The sequence below is a fragment of the Scophthalmus maximus genome, chromosome 15, assembly GCF_022379125.1.
Source record: "Scophthalmus maximus strain ysfricsl-2021 chromosome 15, ASM2237912v1, whole genome shotgun sequence".
Lineage (NCBI taxonomy): Eukaryota > Metazoa > Chordata > Actinopteri > Pleuronectiformes > Scophthalmidae > Scophthalmus > Scophthalmus maximus.
Genome location: NC_061529.1, coordinates 6,041,434 through 6,064,242, shown reverse-complemented (window position 1 = coordinate 6,064,242; position 22,809 = coordinate 6,041,434). Strand labels below are relative to the sequence as shown.

Sequence of the window (22,809 nt, the reverse complement as noted above, 5' to 3'; positions counted from 1 at the left end):
TCTGTGTTTTGTCAACCTTTTTTTTTTACTAATATTTGTCAAACAGCAAAGACGACTCCGCTTTTATCCTCAGCAGGACAGAATCCACTGAGCTGAGACTGAGGCATCTGTCATCCTGCTCGCACTGTTTTGAAGTGGAGGCCGGTGGTGTGGGGAAATCGCAGCTTGCAAATCAAAACAAATTTACCAGAATCCAAAGTTAATGCAACAAAGTCGTCGGCTGGAAAGCTCTGCGGTCACGTCTCTCAGGTTTACATGTTTTCATGTTTTGTTTTTTTTAAATGGAGGCATCTGAGAAAAGTCGCTGTAAGCCCCTTTTTCCTTCCGACCTGCCTAAGTCCGACATCTAACACTTACACAGGCTGACGGTGTTGGACCCACTTCCCCTCGCTATTTTCCTTTCAGATCTACACTGATCTCATACATGACAGCAGAAAACTTAAATCTTTTTTGTGTATGATATACAGTGCATACTGAACAAAGGGAGACAAAACATCAAATTCCATATCAATCATAAACCCTGGAATATAAGAAACGCTGATAAGCGTTTTTTTTTATATTCCAGGGCTTATGATTGATATGATGAGTTTTTGCTCAGGTCCAATATGGCAGCATATGATTTAACGCTGCTGCGTTTGGACATGTCTGACAGGGGTCGAAGGTCGACAGCCGATTGGACCTGTGAGAAGAGATGACAACTATACAGATGGCAAGAGATTAAGGAAACTGTTCAAACACATTTCTGCATTTCCACTCACTCAATATTTCCCCAAACACATTTTCTCACATGGTTCCCGCTCGCTCTGCCTGCTTGCCATGGGATTGCAGACAGGCATCTCTCTCAGGGTGTCACCTTCCCTGCCCGAGGCCAGACGGTCTCAATATATCACTCACCTGCTCCCCTCCTCCTCTCCGAGCCTGGGAATTGACTCACCCGAGGGAACGCAGGCGCCTCTGATCGCCTCGTCTTCCGCATTTTGAGATTTTAATCAGTGGAGGAAACAAAAGTCAACACTTGCCTTCCTCAGGTGTGTGGCAACTCACACTTACCACTGCAGTTTCAGACGAATTCGCAACACGCACCTCGCTGAAGCCCGCCGAGGACGTCGTGGTGCTTGTGCATGCTTTTGTTGACACTGTGGCGGCATGCTGGTGCTGGTGGGACTGAATTTTTTACAAGCCTGATTGGTGGGAGGGTGGTGCACATCCAGGGGCTGCGAGCTCCTTCAGGCCCACTCTCGCTTCCGCGCGCTGACAATGGAGCAGGGGGCAGAGGTGAAGGAATGAAAGCACAGGAATCACTCAAGGTTAAGTTGTGCAGATTTGAATGACTCCCCTGTGACACATACTACTGAGTGCTACACTGGAGCACTAACAATGGCAGGGGGGTGGTTTGGAACTAATCTGCAAGCATTCTCTCAGATCACTTCACAATAGCAGGAAAAGTTGTGATGTGCAACGATGCACAAATTTCAGGTAGTGATGCTTCGTTCCTGTGCTCCACTCGTATCTACTTTATTGCTTCTGGTTATATCGGTGTCACGACATTACAACATGTTTTTATTGAAGGTAGTTTTATATAATTGAATATATATACAGTATATATTAAATTCATATGAGATTTTGTAATTGCATTGTATCTGGACAGTTTTACAATTTACTTTCCTAATGGAGCATATTTTCTTTAAACTACTTTTAACTACTTAACCTTATTTATGATAAATATATTTTCATCTTCTTAGCCACACTTTGTTTTATATAATGTATAGCAATATTGCACTTGCACATTCATTTATTTATATTATATAAGTGCAGAGCTGTTTGATATATGTATGGTGCCATATTCAAAAAATGTTATGTCCTACTAGGGGGTTTTATGAGTTTCTGATTTAAATTCTTATTCTCTTTGCAAGTAAGCTTGAGAAGTACTATACCAGTAAAAATCTATTATCATTACATTAACTTAAACTTCTTAAAATAAGACATGGCGTGGTATCTTATGGAGAACAATTGTGGAACAATATGAAAATAGAATTGTTATTGCAGAAAAAAAAAAGTAAAGCTCAGATATCTTAGTCTGTGTCGAAAACTGAAATGATTTATTGTTCCAGAGACTCCATGCTCTTCATAAAATGCCTCGTTCGGCCAAAACAGTCATCTTATGCCGCCGTCTACAGTTGCCCCCCATTTTGGAGGCTGGAAGTCGTGAAAACCATTCGCGAAAAGCTTTGAAGTGCTCCTGGCTGGAAGTAATAACGAAACAGCTCCCATCATAAAAAAAAGAAAGAGATACAAGAGATAGATAGATGGAGACGAGATAGAGACATGAAAGAAAAAAGTGAACTATTTCTAAGATGAAAAGACAGTTGCACCCTTTACCAGAGCCGGACCTCAGTGTTCTCTCCTCAGATGCCAGCAAATAACAATAATGTTACGTTGATTATAATCAATTCATATTGTTATGCATAATTAACAGGTGCTTTATGCTTACAATTGTCAGTGGAGGAGATGGTGGACCGTCAGCCAGTCCTAGCACAGCCCCAGTACAGACATCTTAAGTAGCAGGTAACACAGACCCAGGAGTCCATAGAAAATATTCTGCTCAATAAACATTGTTTGTTCATACCTCATTCTGTTCGGTATAGATCTATCGACTTGACAGATCGAGCAGACTGGTTTAAAGGAAGGAGGATTGTAGTGGGCGCACTAGGTTGCCAGGTGTAACAAGTCATGTACGAGGGCCCTTCAGCAGAATTTCGCTCAGGGCCCCAGGGAGGTCACTGTCTTCTACCATCTGCTGCACAGCAATGACAGGATCTCATTCAAATTAAAAAAAGGTTTGACAGAACAGGACAGAAAACTGCCTCCTTTTCAAAGTCCTCTCACCACTGACAAGTTGATTACATCATTTTAGACGTCAACAGATGTGGGGTTTTCTTTATTAACGTGTATAAAGTAAAACATGCTTTGCTGCCTTTTGATGTCGAATGTTGTCATTCCACCATTATCACATGTGATATCATCTATCTAATTGCAGAATTAATTCAGAACTGACTTTTTGAGTGAACAGAGAGTCCCGAAGAACAGAAATCCTCATCCACCATCTGCAGCCGGGCCAAACTCCCACTGCCGATGAAGATCACGCGGGGCGATCGAAAGCTCCGTACTAGCCGATAAATTGATCTTGAAAGGGAGATTATTTCGTCAAGGAAATGATCTGCTATATCATCTGCTATTGCTCCTCAGCGGTATACAGTAAAGAATCAGAAATGGAAGGTGAAAATCACAAATAATTATATATATTATCAACAAAGTACATCAAAGTTGCCATATTTTGGACGGCGCCTGACGTTGTCCTGAAGTTTGCGTTAAAGCGCCCCGTTCCTTTCTGTCTAATAACAGTGACATCTTGAGGCTGTTGTAATCCTTCACACCTCCTCTCTGCTCCACCTCCAAAAACTGCTGCTCTGGTTTTCCGGCCTCTCTCTCACTCCCTCTCTCCCCCTCACTCCAGAGCAGAAACGCAGCAGAGCTTGATCTGACTTGTCCTGCCTGCTGGAAGACATTCTCTCCCCCTCTCTCCTTCTCTCTTTCTCCGGAGCTGGGTGACTTCTTTCTCACGCTGTGACATGGCCATTTCCATCTCCCTGCAGTGTCTGGGCCTCGTCATCCTCGCAGCAATCCTCCTGCAGACCATTACGGTTGCCATCAGTTTCATCTACTTCAACAAAGTCCTGAACACAGTAAGTTACGCGTTTTGCCTTTTGTTTTCCCTCCCTTCATCTGTCACTGAGTGCATCAAACTGACTGCCATCTCACTGGGGGGGAGTTGTAAACACATATTTTAAAGATTACATTGTCTTTGCCAACCATTATTCATAGAGGAACACAGCACCTTTGACACAGTTTTACGAGAGGCTCTATAATGGGACATTCCTACATTTATATATATAATATACTGAACTGGTAAAACCGAAACTACTCGTCTATTGTTAAAGTGTGTTTAAGTTCCTGCAAGATCATATCAAGGAAACATTCTGTTAACACATCATTTGAGTAGTTACAGACCTAATATCTGTTCCTACAGAGATGTAATACTTAGAACAGAATCTTTTACCTAAGAAGCAAAACCACAATGAAGAAATACTCTGTATACTACTTGAAATACTGTTAAAGTATCCTTCTAACTACTTTATATATTGCTGGGCGCATCATTTGTTTTTCTAGTAATTTGGACTGGTAAAGTGAAAAGCAGGAATAATATTCTAGATGGATTTACTTAGTTATATATAGAAGAAGGGTATAAAAGTGCTACACACAGGAATTTTTACTTTTAACACTGGACCATGAGAGAAGAGAAGATCGTGTTGAGCAGATAAAAGAAAAACAATGGGAGGAAATTAGACTAGTTAGGACGGAGAGTTGGGTTTTCTTGACTGTCGAGCAACTCAGCATTTCCGACCTGAGAAGACAAATGATGATAATCAATAAAAGCTGCTGAACCCTTTTATAAAAGCTGTTGATTGTCTGAGGGTTCACAGTAGAACACCCACCTCGCCTCACGCATGCCCTGTATTTTGCAAAGTAAGCTTTGAAAACTATTTTTGACTTCGAAGAATCTTTTGTATTCTCTCAATTAATGCAGATTAACTATATGGATTCTTTGTGATTTCTTTTTTTAATCTTTTTATTATGATTATATGTTGCTGCCATAATATACTTTATGCTTTACAGGGAGTATCAGCTGTGCACATGTGCCCCTGAGCTGTACTTTTCAAGAAACAAGGCCAAATATTTGCACTATACATGATACATATGATTCTCATAGAAAAACACATAAGTCACTGGTTGTTGGACTAAAAGTTGGCCCAAATAAGATTTTTACCGTCAACCCTGGAAGACATCACGGACAATATTAATTCTGACATTTTTTATAGAAAGACAATTTATCAAGAAATATAAGTATGGGATTAGATCAATAGATCATTTAGTTTTAGCCCAAGTTCGTCGTTTTACTATTTTTTGCTTTGCATCTTTTCTTATCAACAGATGAAGGAGAGTTTCTCCAGGAGCAGCGTGTCCTGCCTAATAAACGCAAATCTGCACTCGGGGTTGGAGGAGTCGACGGCAGAGGACAGAAAGCGCAGCCCCTGCTCGCAAGTCACACAGCAGCTCCACTACCACATAGAGAAGGTTCTGACGCACGTTATGGTTTAACTTCAATTGTCCCTGATTTATGTAATTCAATTTGGAAAAGAAAACAAACCCAGATTTGGTGCAAGATTGGTATTTTTTAAAGACACAAGTGGCCTGTTGTTTTTGCATTTGTAATCAGGGAAAAGCTCTCTGCACAATGTTGCAGTACCCTCAGAATCATTTCTTTGTACTTTACTGACTGGAAGTGGGGAAACGATCCAACCTCAGCGTGACTTCTGACTTAGCTAAAGGAGAACGCCCGCTCTTGCAGGTCAGCGGGTGAAACGTTGACCCAGGTTGAGGACTGGGTGATTTGTGGAAGTTGGTAGATTACTGACTGTGATTTAGATTTGAAAGAAGTCTTAATAACTGACTGCACATTCACCCCCTTTCCCCCTGTCTCTTTTTTTCTGCCTTCTTTCTGTGTTTTTCTTTCAGACAATGGCTGGCAGGTTCCAGAAAGAGATATCCTCTGCAATGAGAAGTGAGAACAATGCCTGCGTTGACTGTCAATTACTGTTAATGGCCTTAAGTTTAAAAAAAAGGTGTGTGTTTCGCATCTGCTGGTGTTTTCACAGATAAGCTGACGGGAGTGCGGCCTGCCCTGAGCCCCGGGGTCCCTCTACCTAAAGTGGCTGCCCATGTGACGGGTGTGGTCTCCCCCACAGACTCTCCCGTAGAAGAGGGTGAGCGTGGAAGAAGTAGAAGCGTGTGCAGCCATTTATTTCCCTAGGTGCAATGTGGTCCTGGAAAGCATGTCAGGCGACGTCTGTGAGACTGCAAGTTGGATGATACTTAACTGTTGTGGATCCCGAAATAATTGGTTTGTTGTGTGTAGACAAATGTCTCGGGCTGCTCCACCCGCACCTCCCCGGTGCCAGAGGTGAGGAATGTGCTTCGAGGCTTCCCAGGCCGCTTTCGGGTTCAATAATATCTCCCTACAAGTCTGTCAGGACCTGCAGATGTGCATCTGCTTTTGCGTAACCTGGAGCGTCCCGTACTTCTCGTGCGGCATGAGTCACCGTCTTAATTAATCTCCGTCCAGCAAATGATCAGTGGGACTGCACGGAGGGAGCGCGTTACACATATACACACACACTGTTGCACGCCACTTTTTATTTTGTTGGCACGTGCCAAGTCCTGTAACACACAGGCAACGTATTCTCATGTGCACCCCAGATGACAGGTAGAGAAGGCCAGTAAAAAACAAAGACAGACAGGGACAGGAAAAAAACTTTTTGTTGTTGTTGTTGATGGTTTTGTAAGTGGCCCACGGGCCCATATATATATATATATATATATATATATATATATATATATATATATATATATATATATATATATATATATATATATATATGTATATTGTGTCCCAATATTTCCCTGACCTCTTGGGGGCCTTAAGCAAAATTCGGCTACAATGACCTGCTACCTGACCCGGAGTCATGACTCACATGACCTCCCAGTTAACCCTTATTCAATCTTTTTCTAGAGTGGCAAGAAGTTCTATTTTTGATTTTCTGGAACCAATTACAAATGTTGTACATTTGGATTTTTTCCCCCTTTTTAGACACCGGAACATCTAATTCTTTTTTTAGATTAAATTAGACGGTCCACAACTGGTGAAGGCTTTATGTTGATGGGCTGAACAATGACAGGCTTTGCTTTGTGTGTGCGTGTGCGTGTGCGTGTGTGCATGTGCATGTGCGTGTGCGTTGCATTTTTTTAAAATTTTATAACCTAATATTTATGATAAACCTTTGCCATTTGTGACACAGATGTTATCTAGATCAGTGAAGGTTTATTTTGAATTTGTGGAACCAATTGCAGACGCTGTAAATTTGTACTTGTTCCATTTCAAGCCACAGGAAATTAAAACATCTGATGGTAGAGTTTTTTTTCAAATTAAATTAGACAGTCCATATTAAAACTGGTGCAGGCTTTGTGTTGATGGATGCGCTGAACAATGTCCATCTTTGTTCCGTTTGTGCCGAGGCCGGATGATAGCAAATTAGTCTTATGCTTTTTATATCTGCACCCAATACACAATTTTTGCTTTGCTTCAAGGATCTTGTCCATAAGGATCACATTTCTAAATATAAATGTGAATATAAAAAGGCCTGTTATCTCTCTTCCTTTTCACAAACACAATCTTTTGAATGGAGTTTATTTGTCACATTTCTTTAAACATGCGGCTGTTGTCATTTAACATGGCAGAGGGGAAAAAAACATTTGACATCAACACATAGTTGAGTTTATTATAGTCCATTAGAAGCAGTTTTTGGGCTGTTGCCGGTCTATGGGCACATCTGTAAGCATTATTTACAGACAGACTCCTAAACATTTGTTTCTAATTTGAATCGCCTAAAGTCAGTAACACTCCAACCTGCAATCTCAAACGATCTTGCATATCATGGCGAACGGCCCTTAAACCCCATGTGCATGTGTGTGTGTGTCTCTGCTCGTTCTGCAGGCTCGCGGAGCAGCAGGGGATACCTGGGGCAGCGTATCAGAGCGTGGGAGGGCCAGAGAGGTCTGTCCTTCCTGCAGAACATGGAGCTGAGGGGAGGAGAGCTGCTGGTGCCCACGGCGGGCCTCTATTACATCTACGCACAGACCTACTTCAGACTGCCCTCCACGGAGGAGTCGGAAGGAGAGGCAAAGGAGGAGACCGGGCTTACCAGAGAGGAGGAAGGAGCAGAGCTTGTCCAGTACATCTACAGGAAGGTTCGGGCTTTTGTGTACCTGGAAATTAGTCCGTGGTTGTGAGAGATAAACCATCTGGTTATGACTATGTCCCAGTGCCTTTAACTACGGCATGTGCCCCTAACGCAGGGTACCAGGCCTCCCCAATGAACTGGTACCGAGCCCCCAATTAAAAAAGAAGAAGAAGGAAGTAAGGACTACAAACAGAGTCAACTAAAGCTAGCAGTTGGTTAAAGTGCTCAAGAGTTAAAAAAAAGAAAGAAAGAAATGCTGACCTGATCAATGTCACGTGTCGTCATTGATGCCAGCTCTGTTCCGTGACGGGGGTGTGTAACTGCTGCTCTCCCTACCCCATACTGTACACGTCTTCGGCAGGGGGGTGAGGTTTGCCCGGTATGGAGGAATCACTCGTTAATGATTTGTCAGGAGAACACAAAACAAATGATCCCTGGCCAACACAAATTGGCTCACATGAAAACAATGTCAGGCCGGACAAAGTGGAACTTAGTCCTTGAATGCGCCAAAATTGAAAAAATAAAACAGCAACAACAAAAACAAAGGCAATTCATTTCAGGTAGTGTCAGAAGGATATAATTCTTATAAACCAATGACTTGTTCATGAAAGTTTTCATCTCACTTGTGGTTTTTGTGGTGTGGCCCACAGATGAGTTCCTACACGGGGCCCATCCTGCTGATGAAATCCTTCCGGAGTGCCTGCTGGCCTCGGGGCCAGGAGCCCGGTCTCTTCTCCCTGCACCAGGCCGGCACCGCCTACCTGCAGCCGGCCGACCGCCTCTTCATCACAGTCAGCAACGCCAGCGCCATGGAGATGGACGGCAGGGCGAGCTACTTCGGGGCCTTCCTGGTGGGCTAAAAAGGGAACGGCGGCGGCGAAGGAGACAAGTGTCCAGGACTGGGACGACCTTGATGTAGACTATTGAGTGAAGTGAAGGCCAAACGTCTGGAAGGTTTTCCTTGACAACGTGAGCAGCTTCTGAAGATGTGGGACTGGGGAAAGACAGACTGGTGCGAGTGTGCCTGGAGGAGCAGCGGGGGATTTGATCAAAAGCTGAGCTGCAGTGGCAGACTCTCCGTGGCCCAATGTGACGAGGAAGTGGAGCCATTTGGTGTGAATTTACGCCAGCAGTGACCAGTTAATTGGTAACAGCTCAGACTCTCACAGGATATCAATTCTGTTTTGTTTTTTTTCAAGACTGGTCAGCTGAATGTACTTGCACGACAGAGCAAACACAGACGACGTGGTGCATTCAGAGCACAAGGCCTCCGGTGCAGCACAATAGAGGCGGATTAAATGCTGCGCTCTCAGGTGTCGTCCCGAGGAAACGACACCGGTGTCGGCTGAACGACACCAGACTGATCTTTTATGAGAAAATAGTTTATCAACACAAAATAAATGCCACAGGACACCGTTATAAGCGTTCAGTAGAATGAATGGATTGTCTTTTTTCTTTCTCGCTGTGTTGAATTTCCCCCTTGTGACAATGTCCTGAATGAATGTGTGACAATTAATGACAATGATTATGATGTCCCGAGAAAAGCGAGTATTAAAATTGTTTTCTGATACATTTACACAAATATTTATTTTCATTGTTGGATGAAAGAATAATAGTAAGGAAAAAGAATAAACCATTCCACATATTAGTCATAATGGCAGCGTGGCAATATCTCAACTACTACGTAGATAAACTGCCATGAAAACTAACACAGACGGCCCAGATGATGAAACTTTTGTATTTTCTCGCTTTCCCTGTTGTGCCGTCAATATCTTGAACTTTGCCATTTTGTGTGAAATGTCTCTACTACATTCAATGTGAAATTTCTGTGGCTTATGACCAAAGGACATTCAAATACAACTGTATTACTCAAGCTTCCTGTTCAGATATTTAATTTTAATTCACTTTTCCCAGGTTAAAAAAAGAAAAGAAGGAATGAATTAAGATGTGGTTGTGGAAGTGTCAAATTCCCCCCCACTCAAAATATTGATTAAATGGAAAATTGTGGTTTACACAACAAAACACTGTCGCACTTATTTGAGTAAACAATAAGTATCTTATAAGGAATTATAAAATAATTATCTTACAATTTTCCAGATTCTTTCTATCCTAGCATCCAGTTACGTTTCCACAGGATTTGGTGTTGAAATACTTACGTGCCGCCGTCTGCGACCAAGTTTTCAAAAGCAAACTCGAGTCAGATACCCCGTCTACACACACGCACACACACACACACACACACACAAAGACACAAAACTGAAAAAGTAAAAAACTATCATTTAATTCATGTTGTATTACATGTTTCCGTATTATGGCAGTGAATGTTTCAGCAATAATAAGAGTCACTCCTCAAACAAGAGTTTTTACATAAAAAAAAAAACAATACCAAAAACTTATCAGGGTTCAAGTAATGCCCAAAACAAATACATTTTGAAACATACACGCACACAAACACACACATTCGCAGGAAGATAGATCACATTTGCTGATCATACTTTAATCGACCTGCTACTTCCTGGTCTATGAGCGGAGAACCAAGGTGTTTGTTTGGTCGGCCTGAGTCCTCTCTCTGTCTCTCTCTCCTTCAGTCTTTTTGGTCACCATGACTGAACTGAAAAACATGTGGTACTTTACAGCCGAGTCTGTAAACACAAACACAGACAATACACAGCCTCTTGGGTTATAGAAGGGCTTCAAGGTGCTTTAACCAAAATGCACACACACACCCACACACACACACACACACACACACGCACACACGCACGCACACACAAAGACAGTGGTACCAAATCTCAAACACTTGGTATCAAATATAATCTCCGAGTTGGTCTCTAATCAGTCAGGACACTGCAACTGTGGGGGGGGGGGGGGGGGGGGGGGGATAATAATTATATGGATACGCAGATTATATTTTGTCTTGTTATGATAACCTATGGCTTCAGTTTATCTAAACACACACAGTCGTGTACAGTCCAAGGATCAAAACATAACGGTGTAATATCTTTCTACTAATGGAAATACTGTAAACAACTGTGTGTGTGTGTGTGTGTACAGGAGAATTTGGAGGCGCTTGTTTGGTGCTCCTATTGCTATGGTAACCAAAAATGGTTTTAGTTGTAATTTTGCCACCCATACATACACATACACACACACTGTGTAACAGTGGAGCCAGCCAAAGCACTTGGCTGGCTCCATGCCGCCTGTGATTTTCCCGCCGCCTGCGTCAGTCACGTTCATTAACACAAAGTCATTAATGGCCAAACAGTACTTGGATTGAGTAGGATAACGAGATAGAAAAGGCATACAGTCTTATGAGAGAAGTTCTCCACAGATTAGTCACAAGAGTCATTCATGATTAAAGTGTGAACACACACACACACACACACACACACACACACGGTTGAGGATTCATAAGGGCCATTCTGACACCAGCTTTGCATTTCTTGAAACATACACGGAGTAATACTCAAAACGTGGAAAATGCTCTGACAAGTAACTGAGATATGATGATGCAGTCTTTGTTGTCATTATACACCAACATACGCACGCGCGCACACACCCGCACACACCAAGAAAACACAAAACCTGGTATTGGTTCCTATTGCCGCTTACAGTATGTCTGTGATACATGAACGAAAAAGCACCTCTGAAGTACAGAACAGCCGTGGAACCGAGTATAAGTGTTCAACTACAGACGGGCGACGACACACACCGGCACACAGGCACAATACAGGAGGCTTTGGCACACCCGTGCTAGTCTTACTACTCAGCATTTTTTCCCATCACAGAAGAGGAGCAGGTTACAGGACAGGACAGACCCATAGCTGCCTTAGATTGCCTCCCCTGCGGAGGGTGGTGGGAGGTACAGGTTGTCTGACAGACACAAACGACCAGTCGTCACATTCGATCAGCACCGAGCTGTCCGCTTCCGGAGTCCCGGCCTTTCATCCGATCAGCAGCTCCAGGCTGTCCTCGTAGTTGGGCTCTTGCGGCGGGCTGGCGGACAGGAAGGCCGTGGTTACGGGAGTTCCTGTCGCCGTGGCGACGTTGAGGAGGGTGTTCGCGCGGATGCTGGTGGTCGCGGGGTTGCGCAGTGCCGCGGCCGCCGTGATGCTGGTGAGGTTGATGCCGAGCGTGAGCCGGGTCTGCTCTAGGGCCTTCTCCGGCACGGCGAAGGCTTCGAGCTTCTTCTCGCCGTTGGCCATGTAGGAGTTCTGGCAACCTCGGCAGATACAATCCAAGCATGCCTGAGGAAGATGACAGAGAACAGATAAAGAGATTTGTCTTTTTGCGTCACACCAATGTCACATGAAAGCTTAAAAACAACAACAACAACCCTGATCTCACCACAAGTAACTTAATGGAAGTAGTTAGGACTGAATAGGAACAGCATGACAGGGCATCAACTGAATGACAAACAAGGTTTTCTTCTCCCTATCATGGCAACGTATCAAATAAGCCTTTTAGACATCTTTACCTAAGATTAAGGATTTAAGACTGGCCAGTAAACTAGCTTCATGTCTCACAAATTCCAAACATGCGATGAGCACCATCTCACCTTGCGGTTTGAGTAACAGGGACATCGTTGCCCCCTGCACGTCAGCACAGAGGGATTCTGGGTAGCCCTGCCACACTTGCAGCCTTTCTTCTCCACGGGCTTCTTGTATGGAGGCCTGGCAGGTGCCGGGGGCGCGAGGCAGCCCGACATCAACCGCTGGTCTTTGCTCCGGTCCTTGGTCTTGGAGCCTCCGCCACTGCGTGCCTTGGCGTGCGGTTTCTTCGGAGCTGGGTCGACGTGCTTCCTGGCGGTTTTGCTGTGGTTGGGTGTAGGTCGGCTGGGCTTGGGAGGCACCCCGTTTGGAAGCGATGAGTATGTGTGTGCTGGTACATGTAAGGATTGCGTGGGTGGTTGCGTGTGCGGTGTTTGAGAGGGGTTTGGAGTGTGTAAATGTGAGGATGAGCCCTGTAGGATGGAGGTGATCGGGAGGGGTTTCACCTTTTCCCTGTCGCTCTCTGAACGAGAGCGTTTGCGGTTAAGGCGGACTGGCGGGGGCTTGCAGGTTGTGGGAGGATCGAAGGAGGGTGTGTGTATATGAGCAACGTGGCTTGCCACTGCGTTAGTCCTGTCTGTTTGAATCTGTGTGTAGTTATGAGCTGCATCCAGCTGTATGTACATTTGAGTGTGTGTTCGGTCCGTGGCTAAGTGTGAATGAGTGTGAGTCCTGTCTGTATGTGTGTGAGCAGGATCTCGACTGGGCTGAAGGGGATCCAAAGTCTGCAACACTTCCTCCACACTGAGGAGTAACACCTCCCCCTCCTCCAGCTCCCTTCTGCCAGATTCCCCATCCCTGAGTGAGCACACAGTGCCTGGAGTTGGGGCTAAAGGTCCAGTAGTCAAACTCAGTTCCAGGCCACCACAACCGGTACTGGAAACAGACAGGTCTGTCTGTGGCTGTTCCTCTACCACCTCACACACTTCCAGCTCGGGAGAAGAGGGATCTAGGTCCTCCAGCACTTCCCCGTTGCATTCCTGCGGTCCATTGGAACAGGGAGGGTCAGAGGAGGAGCTCTGGGGCACAGCTGAGAGCTCGGCGGGAACAGGTGGCGCCTCTGTGGGAGTAAGTGACTCAGGCGCAGAGGGATTCACATCTGCCTGCGCTAGGCTCGGGTCCTCCGTGTCTATGTCCTCTTTATGTGACACGAGCACTTCCTCTAGCAAGGCCATAACCTCTGGAGATCCTCCCACGTGGCTGCTGACCAACTGCAGCAAAGGTGAATGAGTTACATAGAGGCAGAGCTTCCTGTAGCACTGGACTAGCAAGGAGAGCTGCTTGTTCTCCTGGTAGCCGGAATAGTCCTTGCAGCGGCTGCACGACGGCCGGATCTGCATCTGCTGGCCTTTACAACCCGAGCAGACGTAATGCTGACACTCGGAATGTGCCGGGGAAACGGGATCCTGAAGCAGTTTACCTGAGACAAAAATAAGAGGGAGCTGTTAAAGCCGATCGTTTATCCAATGTGACACAATTACTCTTGTAGCTGGACTAGAGTCATATGTCAAAGTCATTCACCGCCCGCCTCAATAGAAAACTGTTCAAATTACCTTTCGAATTGCTATTTATTTTCTGGATAAACCATTGGTATGTTCTATATTAGAATTTTTTTTTTTTTACAATTCCTATCACACTATCCCACAGTATCATCTGATTTGTTTAAATATCTTTCAAATCAATCAGTGTATTGAATAACAATTTCATGATTTATCATACATCTGGGATATTAAGTGTAATATCAAATGTGTTTGATGTCGGTGTGTTTCGGACAAAGGATTCAACATCAATACTTCAAAGTTGATAATTTCACAACCATAACAATTTATGTGGGTAGCAGAGATCAGAAATATATATTTTTTAATACTACAGAGATCTACATACAAGCTCAGCTAGTGCTGATCCTCCACTGGCTGAGAGGGGCGAGTAAATAAAGCGTGAATAGGAAACACATGGCTCCGCAGCGGGCACCACAACAACAGAGGAGTCATCTGTCTTGACGGAGAGGACGGATGACTGTGGGCTCTGCCGCCGTTGCCAAGGAGACCGCGGCGGCGGCGGCGAGCGCGACAAATCGTGTCAACTTGCGGCGAACAAAACAAGAAAAAAAAAAAACGCGCACGCCCACGGACACTTGGGAAATAGTAAAGGTTATGAAAACAATCGTGTAGTTTAGATAACGTGAAACTTACACCAGTGATCCTCTCGCAATGACGATGCGACACAAAGCAACATCACACCGAGCGCAGTGTATTGCGATTATGCACAAATTCATATATATCTTAGATTGCTTACCACAGACGAGGCATGCGAGGGACTGTCGGAAGAAGGGCAGTAGTGTGTACATCTCTGCGAAGGTGTGAGGCTGCCGCGGGTCACACTGCAGCACAGCCCGGCTGGCGGACACGTACAGAGCGGTGGCGTTGGCCGGGTTCATAGCGGTGTGCTCCGCAGCCTCGGGGGAACCACGGCCCGGGAAAAAAATATATATAATATATCCAGCCACCGGCTACGACGGGAGCTAAAGAGATAGCCGAAGTCTCAGGGTGGATGGAGGAAGTGTGTATATATATATATATATGTATATATATATATATATATAAACTGACCTGGTGCAGCAATCACTCACATCCAGTGTGTCGTTTTAAGACGTGCGACTCAACAACAGACAATAACAGAGCACGGTTGTCGCTAAAGGCGCACAACGTTAGCTTGGCAAGTGGCTAGCCCAGCGATAGTAGCATCGCCGGCTAACAGCCGCAAGTATTCACCATCTATTCCAGATCTATCAGATCGCAGTTAAAACGTTTCTGTTGATTCGGACCAGCTCAACGCTTTTAGTTGTTACCGCTCACATTATCCCCGACGTCGGCGAGCAGCTTTACGGCGAAATCAAACGATCGCACGGCCCATGGTTTTTTAAAAAAGGGTTAGCATTGTGTTAGCTAGCGTTAGCCTAGCTCACGACAATCAGCCGAACGTTTTGCACCAGAGGTGGTAGGTGGTGGCCATAGGGCCGGTGTACAATCCGACAAAGCCTCCCGGTCGATGCTTGATTGACCGACGAGCCGCTGCTAAGATCGCGAATGTGTTTGGTTAGCAACTGGCTAAAAGATCACAGGCGCGCACTTGATGTAAACAAAGCTAAACAGCTAGTGTTAGCATGGCTAGGCATATTAGCTAGCGCAAAAAAAAAAAAAAATCCACCATATCAATAACTCCCCCCCGCCCCCTAGGGCCGCCTTATACCTCGCGCACGGGAGGGAAGTACAAGCTGTAAATTGAAATCCTTCGGTTTTGGTACGTTTTACTGTAATACTTAGCGAGCGGTGACCGAAACATAGCTAACTAGCCGTTTTTTTTTTTGTTTTTTTACAAATGCATCAAGCATTCGATTTTCCACTTTTCCTCGCATCAGCCCCTCTCGATGGGCAGGATGATCATCTCGCGAGACTTCCCCCCTCGGTTACCCTGGTTACTGTAGTGTACGAGGGGCTTCACATCCCGTCGGTTCCCTCGGTCACTTCCTCTACTCGTGTAAACAAGATCGAAAAGTGGCGGTTAATCGACTCTGGCTCGATTGAAGATAAATAAAGGTCGAACGTTTCCCGTTCCCGCTCCAATTTGGTTGTTTCCACTGTTTGAATTATGATTTTATTATTGAGGTATTTTTTGTCAAATGGCAATTTCCAAGACCAAGAATGAACCTTCAAACTATTATGAGTTACTTGGTACTGGCAAACCCAGTTTTTGTAAAATGACTTAAAGTATAAAAGGCCTAATTCGTTTCTATTTTATTTTTTTAATATATCACATTTAGTACATAAACACTGTGAGTTGTTGATTCAAAAGTTATTCAATTGAGGCATTGATCCCCAGGGGCCCCAGCAAGGTTGCAGAAATTAAATTGTTGCTCAGAAAAAAAAAATGCAGTTCTTGTATTTATATATCTGACAGGCAAAATTCAGGGTAAAAATCTCCCACTACCTTGACTTTCAGATCGGGCCCTTGGTGAACTACAAGAAAACCTGATCCCCTCCAGGCCCCGCCTATCAGTCATGGCTACAGATTCCGTTTTCCTGATTGGCCGCGAGAGCTCGCCCCCCAATTCGCTATTGGCTCAAATGTCCGCCTCTCATTATTGGCTGTCACCCGAGAAACACCAGCACAGCAGTAATGGCGGCGGCCTTCAGTGTGGCTCGAAGCAGCTGCGGACTGATAAACGGGCTGAGGACGTCTCTCAGGGGTTTGGCGCCGTTGAAACATGGCGCAGTCGCCGCTTCGGTACCGGGGACGGGCCTGCACCGGGGCTGCCGCCGGTACTCGGTCGGCCACCTGTCCGTGAAGGAGAGGGTCGACGAGAAGCGGAGGGCGGCGCTAGTCGGGGGAGGTCAGAGCAGAATAGATGCTCAACACAAAAGGGTAAAACAAGCTAACTGTGTGTGTGTGTGTGTGTGTGTGTGTGTGTGTGTGTGTGTGTGTGTGTGTGTGTGTGTGTGTGTGTGTGTGTGTGTGTGTCTGTCTGTCTGTCTGTCTGTCTGTCTGTCTGTCTGTCTGTCTGTCTGTCTGTCTGTCTGTCTGTCTGTCGGCACATGAGCTGTCCACCTCTCAGTGCCCTTGAGCAAGGCATTAACCCTCTGCCAATGTGAGGGAGAAGTTAAAGCTCTAAATGACAGGTTCAACGGCAAATCCCCAAACATATCACCGTAGTTCCCACATCGAAAAAAAAAAATGGCCTTAGTGATTTATCATTTATTTATGCAGGTAATTCTGTCGTAACTCTTTGTGTCCTGTACTGTGTCCACGCAGGGCAAGCTGACGGCGAGGGAGCGAGTGCAGCTGCTGCTGGACCCCGAGTCCTTTGTGGAGACGGACATGTTTGTGGAGCACCGGTGCTCCGACTTCGCCATGGAGCAGGACAGAAACAAGGTTACAGGACAGATCATACGTTGTCCACATATAAAGTTCCTTCCTCTTGGGTTCGAAATTTTTATATCAGTCTTTTTTCTCTCGTTCTCTGTCTTAGTTCCCTGGTGATAGCGTCGTGACTGGCCGAGGCCGGATCAACGGCAGACTGGTCTACGTATTCAGTCAGGTGCAAGGCTTACTACATAATACGTAATTAGATTGTAGGAAATCATAAACATTATTGAACTGGATAGCAGCTCTGTTTCACCTGTATAACACTACCTTTCTCTCTGTTTCATCCTTTTCAGGACTTCACAGTTTTTGGTGGCAGTCTGTCTGGTGCTCATGCACAGAAGATCTGTAAGGTAGGTCAGTGAAGGCACCACGATCGCTATTACATATTTTGTCTGTGATAAGTGGAAAATGTTGAAATGGAGGCGTTAAACTATTTTCCTCACCTACCTTCCTTGTGCTCGGCAAATGGCTTTTACATGTTCTATTTGTATTTTTTCAGTGATCCTTCATGTTCCTTTTTTAGTTTTTTCACATTTTCAGTCCACAACCCTATTCGTGTTTTGTGCTCAGATCATGGACCAGGCCATGACGGTCGGGGCCCCGGTCATTGGGCTGAACGACTCTGGCGGAGCTCGGATCCAGGAGGGAGTGGAGTCTCTGGCTGGATACGCAGATATCTTCCTGGTGCGGTCACTCAGTAGAGTCCTTGCACGTCACTCCTCGCCGGCTGAAATCTTGATATCAATATTTCACTTATTAGACCTCAAGATCTAAGAGTTTCCTCTGCGATCTTAAGTGGTTGGCGCTACAGCCACCTTGTTTTCTGTGTTTAACTTACACCTAGTGATAACAGTTTGAAATGTACATTTGAGCTTCAAGACTTTTTTTCACACCATCATTTAAAAAGTAAAAACATTTGTATTTCAGAGGAATGTATTGGCTTCCGGAGTTGTCCCTCAGATCTCCCTCATCATGGGTCCTTGTGCAGGAGGAGCCGTCTACTCCCCCGCTCTGACAGACTTCACCTTTATGGTTAAGGTATTAAAGAGATAAACAAATTTAGCTGATACAGAAAACCCCTATTTTTCTGTTTAAAAAAAGTCCAATTACAGAAGACAACCAATATGTTTAGATATTTCCAGAATACCAGTTTCTCACGGGGTGTGTGTTTGTTTGTTTGTGTGTGTGTGTGTCTATAGGACACATCATACCTGTTCATCACAGGACCTGATGTTGTGAAGTCTGTCACCAACGAAGACGTGACCCAAGAGGAGCTCGGTGGAGCCAAGACGCACACCTCTGTGTCTGGTTAGTTTTGTTTATTATGTGCACGCTTTTTAATTCTCCTGATTTCTTTTTGTTGCTTTTGTCCAAGTGTCGAAATTTACGAAGCATCTTCGCGTCCCAAATCAGCTTCAGGGTTGCTTGTTATGTAAATTTCCAGCTGCAGCAGCAGCAGCTGGCTCTCGTTACAAGCATCTTGCCTCCGGTCACAGTTTTGTTCCAGTGGCCATAATCTTGAAAAAACCTTTTTGAGTGTATGAAAGCTGATCCAGGATTACTGGTCGTATCAACACGTGAATCTCGCAGAGGCTCATCTGTGACCAGTTCTTCGCCTCAGAGACGCTTGAGAAAGACGTAAGCGTTTCATGTCTTGTTCTCGTCCTCAGGCGTGGCTCACCATGCGTTCGAGAACGACGTCGAGGCCCTGCTCAACCTGCGGGAGTTTTTCAACTTCCTGCCGCTCAGCAATCAGGATCCCGCCCCCATCAGGGAATGTCACGACCCCAGGTAACCCGTGTCTCCATGTCTTACAAAACAAATGAGAGAACTCAATTTTTTTTTATTTTCAACTCGTGGCTGATCTCTCTCTCTCCTCCTTCAGCGATCGCCTGGTGCCTTCATTGGACACCATTGTCCCGTTTGAGTCAACCAAAGCCTATGACATGTTGGACATCATTCAATCAGTATGTATACACACACACAAACACACGCGCTAATGTGCAACTATGTGCTATGTGTGCAACTACATACCATGTCATATATTTTCTTTACTATCTGTTTAGATTGTAGATGAGAGGGATTTCTTTGAAATCATGCCCAACTACGCCAAGAACATTGTGGTGGGATTCGCCCGTATGAATGGACGCACTGTGGGCATCGTGGGTAACCAGCCCAAAGTGGCTTCTGGTGAGTTAAAAACAGAAATGGAAAGGACAAAATGAACACCCCATTTACACCTGGCATTAAAATGTGTATTAATATTAAGGTACCAGTTTTAAATATAATCAGATTAGAATCATATCTAGATACAATCTGGATACGAAACACATTTTAAATGGAGTCTTTAGAGGTTCAGATTCCCAAGTTCCGTAACACACCTGTCCTCTCACTTTTTTCCACCCCCTACATGGAATCCAGTTGATGGAAATCTGTTTTGGCCACAGGACTGTAATCCCTGTGATTAATAACATAATGCAGTGTGTTTACTGTTGCTTTATTTCTTTCCTGTGCATCAGGCTGTCTGGACATCAACTCGTCGGTGAAGGGAGCCCGCTTCGTACGCTTCTGCGACGCATTCAACATTCCCATCATCACCTTCGTGGATGTTCCCGGCTTCCTGCCAGGTATTCATCGAACTCTCACTGTGCACGTTCACTGTGGGCTGTATTCACATCATGCACGGAGTGATCCAGTTATCAGACATACTTTTAATTTATCTTAGTCAGGTTAGGACATTGGCCTCTGATTCTCAGGGGAGTCTCTGTGCTGCCACGAATAAAACATGTGGATCGATCCACCTGTGGACAGATAAAAATGATCCTGCTAACTAAGAGTAGAAAAGACTTCAGCTGCAATAAATACGAGTCAGCTACTTATAGTAGTTGTGAATGAAGCTACAGTGGCCGATGTAATCTCTGACACTGATGCTTGTCAACAGGAACCGCGCAGGAGTATGGAGGGATCATCAGACACGGAGCAAAACTGCTGTTTGCCTTTGCAGAGGCCACCGTCCCGAAAATAACCATCATTACCAGAAAGGTGTGTGTGTGTGTGTGAAGAAAATAAGAAGAGACCGATCACATCAAGTGTTTTCTGTGGCTCAAGAAAGCTGTTTTTTTAGATATTAACTCTAGAAAATTGTGTCTGGACATTTGCCAGTGTGTGAATCTTGGGATCACATGGACATTTTACATTAGTTTTTCTAGGGGGCTGGCAGGAAAAGGGCCAGAAAATGTCCAGAGCAACATTCGTGCGTTCTCACATTCGGCCCACTTCAGAAAATATTACGGAAATGTCCGTTGGGGTAGCAGTTTGGTGCGGAATACCTTGATCATGTGTTTTAGGTTTGTAACTGCAGTAAACACGTGTTCTTCATCTGAGCTACATGATGTACATTAAACCAATTAACATCATTTTACAATCCCTTCTAATTTGAAGCTTTGAATGTAAACTTGCAGGTCCATCCCTCACAGGCGCCTAACACCAGACTTTTTTAGCCAATAAAGACAGTTTTATGATAAACGTGCAAACGTTTAAAATTATTTCTATGCCTGTCACACCTGATCCTTTATCGTGGCTCTTTGGCTCTGTGAAAGTGGTGTCAAGGTGACGTTTAAACGCTCTAAACACATAAATGCAACACATTTGGTTTTAGAGCGCCCACCCCCCTTCACATTCCGACGTCAAAGCACTTGAACAGACACCGTAGACGTCAGAGGGGCAACAACTTTACAACTCTGGGAAAATGAGACCTTCCTGAGGAGCTTGTGGTCTCCACATATCCTGCATGTGCTTCACAGTAAAGGCCTTTTGGAAATTCTCTCGCTGGAAAACTTTTACCGTGAAGTCGCAGCAGGAAATGCTGAGTAACAGGAGCGTTGCAATGTGCTCTACTTACTCTCTGTTCGACAGTGTTTTATTAAAGAAAGAAACGAAAAGATGGCTTTCTCCTACAGTATTATTGGTGCAGTGGATTTGAAAAACTGACTGTTTGTATCTCAGGCTTATGGTGGAGCCTATGACGTGATGAGCTCCAAACACCTGAGAGGAGACGTGAACTACGCCTGGCCCTCGGCTGAGGTCGCCGTCATGGGCGCCAAGGTACAAACAAACACCCTGGTTCTTTTTGTTTATCTCTCTCCCCGTGTTTTTGATTTGACCGTGTGTGAGAGAATCGTTTTCGGGTTCTTCTCAGGGCGCTGTTCAGATCATCTTCAGAGGGAAGGAGAACCAGGCGGAGGCAGAGGCTGAATACGTGGAGAAGTTTGCTAATCCCTTCCCAGCTGCCGTTAGAGGTAAAAAAAACCCCTTCCAATTTCTTAAGTGTCTCCCTGTCACAAAAAACAAATATAACGCATTAAACGCTTTCTCTCTCTGACCGTCCAAATGTTTGTTTCAGGTTTTGTCGATGACATCATCGAGCCGTCGACCACTCGCAAGAAGATCTGCAGAGACCTGGAAGTGTTGGCCAGCAAGAAGCAAGTCAACCCATGGAAGAAACACGCCAACATTCCTCTGTGAAACACACCCAGAACCATTCCCACACAAACACACGCTCCGAGAGGCAACTTGCCGTGGGATCCTTTTCTTTGTGTCGGGTCAACATCCAAATAAACCGCTGCGATGATGACTTTGGGGGCCGGCCAAGCAGATGTTAGTCGTCATATTTAATGGCTTCTCATTGTCGTTGATTTTAAAACTGTCAGTTACCACACCACTAAAAGCAGCACATGGAGAAACACTCCCCGATTTTGTTCATGCTTGAAAAGCGGCTCCAGATTCCCCCAAATTTTGCTCCAATCTCACTGCATATATATTTTTTTTAAACTGTAAAAAAAAAAAGTGTGTGTCATCCTTGAGCGTTGAGAAATATTTCAGGATTTAGGGGGAAAATATTGCCGCGCTAAACAAAATCGGGACGTGTGCAGTACATTTACATCATGATATGTAAGATGTTAATAGGAAAACTAACATTTCACAGCACCACTCAGTCGTGGCCATATTGGTCACTATTGTTAGTATAATTTGAGATACTTATCTCAACTTATATCTTAATATGCATCTGAAAAAAAACTACCCGGCAACAATCAGTATGATTGTTTTAGCTGAAAATGCAAATCATGCCGTGTTCTGTTGTCGTTTCCAAACCTTCTTGATGGTTTTTTTCGATGCGATCCCTCGTGTTCGACGTCCTCCGCTAGGGTCAAGAAGAAAAAATTCTCAAAAAACCTGGATCTGTGCCTTTTCTCTCTCTGGCAGTCTCTGTTCTGCCCTCTGTAAAATAAATGAAATCATCACCACCTGTGTTTTATTTACCTCGTAAACGTAGTAGTGCGAGTTTAACGGGGGTTTCAAAAAGATTTGGCCAATTGATTGGACGAGTGAAATAAAATGGGTTTTGGAGAAAGCCGGGTGGC

At 44.7% G+C, this 22,809-nt stretch overlaps 3 protein-coding genes across 6 annotated transcripts; 2 read left to right on the top strand and 1 right to left on the bottom strand.

Moving 5' to 3' along the window:
- Positions 1–2,920: 2,920 nt before the first annotated feature.
- LOC118285738 (tumor necrosis factor ligand superfamily member 10-like) lies at positions 2,921–9,938 on the top strand. The gene is made up of 6 exons (XM_035609517.2): positions 2,921–3,743; positions 5,050–5,193; positions 5,635–5,680; positions 5,775–5,882; positions 7,670–7,923; positions 8,567–9,938. The coding sequence occupies exons 1-6, from the start codon at positions 3,630–3,632 to the stop codon at positions 8,774–8,776; spliced, it is 876 nt and encodes a 291-aa protein (XP_035465410.1). The 5' UTR covers positions 2,921–3,629; the 3' UTR covers positions 8,777–9,938.
- Positions 9,939–10,173: 235 nt separating this feature from the next.
- On the bottom strand, positions 10,174–15,933 carry msl2a (MSL complex subunit 2a). 4 transcript variants are annotated; one of them, XM_047337533.1, is made up of 4 exons: positions 15,076–15,933; positions 14,762–14,987; positions 12,475–13,886; positions 10,174–12,163 (listed from the first exon to the last, which is right to left on the bottom strand). In XM_047337533.1, exons 2-4 carry the CDS (start codon positions 14,901–14,903, stop codon positions 11,861–11,863), a joined length of 1,857 nt encoding a protein of 618 aa, XP_047193489.1. In that variant the 5' UTR covers positions 14,904–14,987; positions 15,076–15,933; the 3' UTR covers positions 10,174–11,860. The 4 variants fall into 4 exon arrangements, with proteins under 4 accessions (XP_047193489.1, XP_047193490.1, XP_035465407.1 ...); XM_047337534.1 differs by having other exon boundaries at positions 14,762–14,921; XM_035609514.2 differs by having other exon boundaries at positions 14,762–14,921; positions 15,716–15,933.
- A 570-nt stretch (positions 15,934–16,503) lies between these two features.
- Positions 16,504–22,692, top strand: pccb (propionyl-CoA carboxylase subunit beta). The gene is made up of 15 exons (XM_035609515.2): positions 16,504–16,888; positions 17,276–17,395; positions 17,493–17,561; positions 17,683–17,739; positions 17,960–18,073; positions 18,317–18,427; positions 18,589–18,697; positions 19,060–19,180; positions 19,275–19,356; positions 19,456–19,579; positions 19,909–20,016; positions 20,331–20,431; positions 21,395–21,493; positions 21,588–21,687; positions 21,792–22,692. The coding sequence occupies exons 1-15, from the start codon at positions 16,643–16,645 to the stop codon at positions 21,911–21,913; spliced, it is 1,683 nt and encodes a 560-aa protein (XP_035465408.1). The 5' UTR covers positions 16,504–16,642; the 3' UTR covers positions 21,914–22,692.
- The last annotated feature ends 117 nt before the right edge of the window (positions 22,693–22,809 follow it).

Bases quoted from the DNA above. Each gene is read 5' to 3' on its own strand.
- msl2a (XM_035609514.2), bottom strand. From the start codon at position 15,808: ATGTTTCGGTCACCGCTCGCTAAGTATTACAGTAAAACGTACCAAAAC. The intron at 14,922-15,715 runs GTATAAGGCGGC...GGTTCCCCCGAG, and splicing joins ACTTCCCTCCCGTGCGCGAG to GCTGCGGAGCACACCGCTAT. The intron at 13,887-14,761 runs GTAAGCAATCTA...TTTTTGTCTCAG, and splicing joins CCTCGCATGCCTCGTCTGTG to GTAAACTGCTTCAGGATCCC.
- LOC118285738 (XM_035609517.2), top strand. From the start codon at position 3,630: ATGGCCATTTCCATCTCCCTGCAGTGTCTGGGCCTCGTCATCCTCGCA. The intron at 5,883-7,669 runs GTGAGCGTGGAA...CTCGTTCTGCAG, and splicing joins AGACTCTCCCGTAGAAGAGG to GCTCGCGGAGCAGCAGGGGA. The intron at 7,924-8,566 runs GTTCGGGCTTTT...TGTGGCCCACAG, and splicing joins TCCAGTACATCTACAGGAAG to ATGAGTTCCTACACGGGGCC.
- pccb (XM_035609515.2), top strand. From the start codon at position 16,643: ATGGCGGCGGCCTTCAGTGTGGCTCGAAGCAGCTGCGGACTGATAAAC. The intron at 18,074-18,316 runs GTGCGGTCACTC...TTTGTATTTCAG, and splicing joins GATACGCAGATATCTTCCTG to AGGAATGTATTGGCTTCCGG. The intron at 20,017-20,330 runs GTATTCATCGAA...GCTTGTCAACAG, and splicing joins TGTTCCCGGCTTCCTGCCAG to GAACCGCGCAGGAGTATGGA.